At 45.9% G+C, this 7653-nt stretch overlaps 1 protein-coding gene across 1 annotated transcript; it reads left to right on the forward strand.

Annotated features, from left to right (window-relative positions):
* The first annotated feature begins 409 nt into the window (after positions 1 to 409).
* LOC108082692 (uncharacterized) lies at positions 410 to 3192 on the forward strand. The gene has a single exon (XM_017178197.3). The coding sequence runs from the start codon at positions 524 to 526 to the stop codon at positions 3071 to 3073; it is 2550 nt and encodes an 849-aa protein (XP_017033686.2). The 5' UTR covers positions 410 to 523; the 3' UTR covers positions 3074 to 3192.
* Positions 3193 to 7653: the final 4461 nt, after the last annotated feature.

Below are 7653 nucleotides of genomic sequence, written 5' to 3' on the forward strand. Positions count from 1 at the left end.
AGCTGACTTTGGCTTTTTGTGCTTCTCGTATTTTTCCCTTTTTCGGCCGAACAGGAACTGCTCCATAAATAGCACTGCCATGTCAGGCTCTTTCGTGTGCGAATTTATGTGGCAATGGGCAGGAAATTGTGTGGGGAACGAACCCCCAATGCCTCTTTCCAAGCGGTCTGAAACTGGGACAGCAAATTAAAGTGTGCAAACTTTAATTGGAGCTCATGCTGATGGATGCGGGAGCACTTTCCCTTCCTCTTGCCAAAGTAAATTTCTGGAGTGACAAGGATTAGGTTTCGGAGACTGTGAGAGATGGTTACCATAATTCGGATGCACTGGAATATAAAAATTTGCTTTAGCTTCCATGGAAACCATTCTGATCATCGAAGACCCCTTGCTCGACATTTCAAATCACCGAAATGAACCCAGAACTCCATTCAGTCGCCAGAGTTAGGGCAGGCAACTAGCCAAATAAGATTTAAAATTTTCTAGTGCAAGAAATTCCAAAACATTCCATTCGAGGTATTCACAGATGAGTTCAAGCAAGAAAGTGGTGAGACGACGCAGTCCTGCCTATCCGGAGGATGATGAAACGCAACAGGACTATGTTCCCACGCCCAGGGAGGCGATGAGGCTAGGCAACTGCCAGGACTATCGCTTCCATCGGGCGGAGACCTACCCCTCGATCCGTCCACAAGTATCACGCTGCGATCCCAACAATGTCCAGGCCAACGCTTGGCTAGCCGACTCACTCGAGGCGGACGGATGTGGGCGATCCTTTGACGTGAAACAGGACGATCTACTGTACCTGTGGCAGCAGATACCGGATAAGCACACGTTGGGTTTCTATGGCGTCGGCTCGCCCAGACACCAGCCGGAGTCGGTGACGTTTAACCAGGTGCTGAAGGCCAGCCTGGACAAGGCTGGCGTTGACGCCAACAATCGGCGTTCTAACAGGCCCACACCACCACCGGCGCCTAAGGCGACGCCCCTTTCAGGAAATACTTTATCCAATGATATGTGTCAGCCTTTCATCCTCAACCGCCAGGCTCTGCAAACGGAGCTGCAGCAGATGCCCATGGTGCAGCGCAGGCTGAATCCCCTTACGGCCTTGGAGTCTGTCTTTTGCCCTGACCCAGTCGATCCCTTCGATCCCTCAGGCATAGCCCGGCTGGAAGAGATGAAGGTCTCCATAGCCCAAGCTCTTGACATGAAAGGACCTCCGAAACAGAAACCTCATGGATTACGACGCCATCACTGGTACTGCCCCGCGGACTGCGATGGAGAGCAGAATGCGTGCGCCCAGTACGAGTGGGCCAAGTACAAGCTTGATCCCCGGCCCTATAACGCAGAGTTTCGGCAATGGCTTCGCGACCAAAAGGAGATAAGGAGTCCTGAACCCAAGGACTACGATCAATTGTACGAAAGGTTCCTCAATTGCTTCGAGCGGAATTCCTCGCCAGATCCGCTCTTGAACACCTACAAGCTCTGCTGCGCGGCGAAGTCATGTGGAGACGATGGGAAGGCTGACGTTGGCGGTGGTTCCGGTCACGGTGGTGCTGGTGGCGATGGGGCAAGCGGCGGTGGTGGCGGAGCTGATGGTGGCCGAGGCGGAGGTGCCGGTGGCGGTACTACCGGAGGTGGTACTACCAGTGGCGGTGCTGGCGGAGGAGGAGGCGGCACTGGCGGTGCTGGCGGAGGAGGAGGCGCTGGTGGTGGCCGAGGCGGAGGTACCGGTGGCGGTACTACCGAAGGTGGTACAACCGGTGGCGGTGCTGGCGGAGGAGGAGGCGCCACTGGCGGTGCTGGCGGAGGAGGAGGAGCTGGTGGTGGCCGAGGCGGAGGTACCGGTGGCGGTGCTGGCGGAGGAGGAGGAACTGGTGGTGGCCGAGGCGGAGGTACCGGTGGCGGTGCTGGAGGAGGAGGAGGCGCCACTGGAGGTACTGGCGGAGGAGGAGGAGCTGGTGGTGGCCGAGGCGGAGGTACCGGTGGCGGCGGGGGTGCCGGTGGCGGAGCTCCAGGTGAAGGTGGAAGAGGACCTGGACGAGAAGGAAGTAATGAAACTGGATACAAGGACAAAGACAAGGATGGGAACAAGGACAAGAACAAAGACAAGGAGATTACTAAGAACAAGGATAAGAATACGGGCAAAGACATTGGTAAGGATAAGGATAAAGTCACGGAAAAAGGCAAAGGGACCGGAGATCGCAAAAATTTAGGCGAGTATGAAGGAGATGGAGATGGAGAGGCTACCGGAGGTGACGGCAAACGTAAGGACAAAAAAAATGTTAAGGATGGGAAAGAGAAGAGCGAGGAGCAGGACGAAAAGAAAATAAATAAAACCTACCCGGAGCCCGATAATAATCCACCAACAAAAATACCACAGAAGGAGAAGGAAAAGGCACGGAAGCCCCCAAAAGAGATTGCAGACATTCAGGATCCTCCAGAAATAAACCAACCAGTGATAAATAATCCTGATACTGCATTAGTAACTGGCACGGAAGGATCTAAGAATGATTTCGATAATGACGATCTCGGTCCCGTTACCGACTGGAAGGACAAGTACCCGTCTAAAAACAAAACTCCGGGAAAGGGCAAAGACAAGGAGAAGAATAAGAGCAAGGGCAAGGATAAGGGCAAAGAAAAGAACAAGGATATGTACGGTTGTGAGAAGATGTGCCATATGTGTCCGCCCGCAGGATGCCCCTGCGAGATATGTAGCTTCATGCATCGTATCCGCGCCGAGCCAGAAGCCCGATTTATCCTGGATATGAAAAGAGAGGAAAAAAGGCGTCAGCTCCGGGACTACTATCGCCAGATGTGCCACCGGGAGTACATCCGAAATAGCTGCCGGGAGGACCTTCGCACTCCGCTCCACAAGTGCGATCCTATCGACTGCGACAATAGCTTCTGCCGAAACCCACATTTCAGCCAGCACTGCGACTGTCTCGACGCCGTGCAGGATCTGCAAAAGCTCCTCGTCGGCGGCCAGGACAAAAGTTGGGATCAAAAACTCTTGCAGCAGGTCGAACACTTGCGCCGGCGCATTTCCCAGCGGATGTGCGACTGCATCCTCCCCTAATTTGCTCGGGAGCTCTATTTGGTTTTATGATTTATCTTTTGGTTTTAGCTATGAGTTTTATTTAGAACGTATTGGTATTTTATGAATTTAATAAACCATTCTATGTTTTACTAACCTAAGGAGAATAGTAACAGTTTCAGTGAAAAGCTTGTAGACAATTTCATATAACTTGTTTAAGATAAACACTCTGGCATCATGCCTCATTTTGTATTGAATACTTGATATGAAAGCCTCTTATATTAGGCTATTTGGTAGTCTCTCATAATAGCTCAAAATCCCAAGGCAAGGCGATTGTGTACATTTGGCAAAGTTGGGAATTTACAGCCACTTTATTTCCAATATCGAATTTCCCAAAAATTTTCAACAGCCGCAAACACTTGAACGTTTTCCCAGCGCTCAATTAAAGGCCATTAGCCAGGAGCCAGAAAGAGAGAGCTATCCCCGACTCCTTGCTCAAATCCGTTGCAATATGTTTGCTGTGTATGGCCAAAGGATATTCTGGAAACACGCATTGAATTACGCAGACAAAGGACTTGGGCTTTTCGGGAATTTCCCCCATATGCAGAGTTTCTCATAGTGGAAAACTCCCTGCATCCCAAGAGGGAGAGAGAGAGAGAGAGAGGAGCTAAAGTTTTCCCCCAGGCACATTACTTGACGAAAAATGTTCCGGTCCTCGGGCTGGGGAGTAATTAAAGTTTTGCTCAAGTGTCGATAAATTATGCGGAAGATGCTCTATGCAAATGGCTTCCAACAATACGAGCAGCTGCCAAGCGGGCCTTGACGAACTGACAGGCTGACAGACGGACGGTCGGACGGCCTGACGGAATGACGGTCTGACGGTCTAACAGACGGATGGACGGGCAGTTGGGCATTCTTTCAGCCTCCGAATGACAGGCACTTCATCATCGTGTCCTTCGGCGAGTGTGTAATTCATCACGCGAACAACCGCAGCTTCACTCCCCTTCCGCAAAAGTGACGTGACATGTTGAGCCCACAGCTTGGCCCAAAGAGGGGGGGGGGGAGGCAGTAATACCCACTCCCGAGAAGAAGGCTTTAAGTTCGCTGAGCCGCTCTCCGTGATGAGGCAAAAGGAATGCTATTAAGCAAGTTGACATTAATCGTTCTGACTTCCGAGGGGGGCTGCTGCCAAGAAGCCAGGGGAGGACCATGTGTGCTGGTGCTAATGAAGCTCTGGCAGCCAGTCGCCAGGCTGTAATGGGAAAACAATTAAGTATGTAATATGCAAATGACGGGCCCTAAAAATCTTGTCAAAATGTTCGTCATGCATATTGATAAGTTCAAGGAGGAATAAAGGTGAGCGGAGAGAGTAGAAGGGTTTCTACATGCTCCGCAATTAGAACATCCTTCTGGGTTGTCGTCGGTGAATAAATATGAGCTTGTAGATGTCGGAGCCCTTAACATTGAAGAGATTTATATATACCTAGACTGCTAGTTGTGCATGAACAGCTTTTACCAATTTGTATATAGTTTTACAAAAACTTAACTTAGTGATTTAAAATTTGTAATAATCATAATTATTTACCCAAAACTCTAGTCTTGCTCATGATGCCTTATCAAATGCATTATAAATTCCTGAATTCAAAGCACAATCCTCAATAATTGTCACATAAATATGCATATCATTAAGCAATCTTCCTGTCTCCATAAATGTCTGCCTATTTTACGAATAGGATTTGTGGCTAAACTGGCCAAAGCCAAAGCCAAATTATCCAGTCAAAGTGCCTCCCCCCAAACAGTATTTAGGCTGTTAGGTTCTAATTAATGTTCAGAATTGGAAAATTGTTGGTGCTGGTTAAATGCGAAAACGTAATGCATAATGGCTGGAGAGATCCAATAGACAGGATTACGTATACGCCACAAGGACACCTAACGTACACTCAAAAAAGCCGAAGAATGTCTCATTAGTTTGGAACTTTTCTTAGTGCTATTTTAATAATTTATTTATTTTTCAAATTAAATTAAGTTACTAAATATTATAAGAAAAAAATAAATTGCAAACTTTAAGCTTTGCCTTATTTAAGTGTATAATTAATGTTCATAACAGTACTCCTCACCACATCTGGCCTCCTGTATATTTATGTTTGCACAATTAATGAACACTAATTCTCTTGTTTATTGGTCCTCAGCCCGTTCCCTCGCTCCCCCTTACCCTCTCAACCATGCAACTTAACCAATTTCCTGTTGCTGCAGGCCAGCAAATTTCAGTTAGTTAGCGAAGATGCTGGGATCTGTTCCTTGTATTGTTTGCTGCAAGCTGCACATTAATGTTAATGCAATTATGAAAATCAAATCTTGTTTATTTGTGTGTTGATAATTCCAGGGTTTTGATTTAAGCTCCCCGAGTGCATGGCTGTCGAATAGCTCAGACATCTGTCAGTATTTAGTTTGGAATAATATCTTGTATATTAAGTAGGTAAATACACAAAGGGAACTACAATATCTCTTTTTTTATTATTTATTTAAAAACTTGAACCCTATAGGTATTTTTTATACACTTTTAAAGTTTATTTAAGTAGCCTCTCATTTTTTATTTCTGCAAATTTTACAACTTTTATCAGAGAAAAAAATCGTTTACAAGTAACTTAATTTTATTGTAATTGGCTTTTCCCGGCGCTTTTCCCAAAACTTTCCCGTGAGCTTACTCACTTAAATGGCGCTAATCATAAGAATGAAGTTGATGTTCCTTTACGAGCACTTACGCCGTATGATGGTGACGATTCGCATTAAATTCGGTCGAGACCCGCACATAAAACCATTTTATGTCCTCGCATAAACAGGTGGAGGAGCCACAAGGGAAGCGGGTGGCGGTGAAGGCCCACAGGTGACGCTCCTATTCCCGAGCCTCCACCAAAAATGCTCCCAATTTTGCGCAAATGTTCTGGCTGTTTTTATTGGGCGCGTGTCGCAGCGTCCCTTTGTTGGTCTTTAGAAGCCAACAGTTGACTCTTCAAAATGGCCAGAACATAAAAATTGTATTAAGCCATAAAGTGAAGAGCGAAGCCGAGGTGAGCGGAAATGGGAAATGAAATAAAAGCAGCTAAAATGTACATAAAACGATTTTATATGCGGCTGCCAGACAATTGAATTGACTTCTTGTACTCTTCACGAATGCGAGTCTTGATTCATCCACGAGTATTAAGCTCTATTGTTCCGGCAGTCAAAACATCATTGGATCTAAGACCATTTCATTTTCCATTGGCAAAAACGGAGCTTTAGTTAAATAGAAAAAACTATATACTCTTACTTATTTTGGCTTGTCCTTCTCTTTTGATATCTGTTGGATTTAGTTTGGAAAATGATGTATTGAATTTGAATTAAAAACATTTTGAAAATATTCTAATTAACTACTCTAATAAATCTAAATAGATTTTTTCATCTTTATCGAATCAAACGTCGAACTTTCTTTTACGTTCTCTAAAATGTCCGTAAATTAAATAAAATACACTTCATAAATCAATAAAAAAAAAGGTGTTTCCTAGTCGCATAACTAACGAACCACATTTTTCATGTTTTTTTATTCAACTCCTCACGATGTTTGTCGTTTGTGAGTTGTGTGATGTTAGCGTGAGCACTTGAGTCCGGATTCCTCCCGGCACAGAGTTCTCAGTCCGAAGTCAAGTGCGTCTGCTTCTAGCTCCTGCACTTGCCCCAAATATGATTTCAATATTTTTTTTGCTAAGAACATTTCAATTTATGTTCTTTCGGTTCTGGTTCTGGTGCCTGGCTTGGGTTGGGGCTGGGGTCTGCTCAATATGCGAGCAGTTGTCCCTTTCCAGTTTGCTCCGGCTTAGGGCAAACATAAATCGCAGAGCATATTACACAATGCTCGATGCGTGCCCGGCTCAAATGGAGCTCCTCCGCCACCGGAAGGGAGGACTCCTGGCAACTGCACCTCCAACTCCACATCCTTCCAATGCCTCGCTCTGTTTGCATTGCAAATGGCTGGAGCTGTGGTGGGGCATAGGATTGAGTAAGCATAGTTAGGGTTACGGGAACAAAGAGCAAACTTTTTACGCTACGATTGTCCTGTTGCTGCACTGGCGGGGTGCGGATGGAGGGGTAACTCTCCCCAGTTAAGGAGCCAGCTTTTGGGTAGAGATGAGTGCCAGGAGCCCTTTGAACCAAGCAGACAACGTGGCGAACGGTCGAACTATCAATATTAAAAAGCGAACGTGAATGGGATTTTTAAAATATTTATTCGCCCCTGATTAATCTGGTTCGGCTATCAATCACCGGTCTGGAAGGACTCGAAGGTTAATATTTGTTCATTTCGAGTACTTCACATATCAGTGAAGTTGAATTTGTGCTGAGCATATAGAGAGAGACAATATCAATGCCTCCACTATTTTCAAACATTTTCAAGAATATTTACATGAGGAGCAGCTTAGCCGTGAGTAATAAATATATAATAAAATTTATTCAGAGCTTGCAAATAACTGTTGACGGGGTTTTTCCTGTGCTCTCGTTGCGAGTAAAACCGAAAAAGATCATACTCTCTCGCTCTCGCTCAGAGCAAGGGAGTTTTGCTGTCTTCATTTCGTTTTTTTGTTGAACGCTTT

This window comes from Drosophila kikkawai, chromosome 2L (assembly GCF_030179895.1).
Source record: "Drosophila kikkawai strain 14028-0561.14 chromosome 2L, DkikHiC1v2, whole genome shotgun sequence".
Lineage (NCBI taxonomy): Eukaryota > Metazoa > Arthropoda > Insecta > Diptera > Drosophilidae > Drosophila > Drosophila kikkawai.

What these genes read in the sequence shown, in the direction of transcription:
- LOC108082692 (XM_017178197.3), top strand. Translation starts at nt 524, where the DNA reads ATGAGTTCAAGCAAGAAAGTGGTGAGACGACGCAGTCCTGCCTATCCG.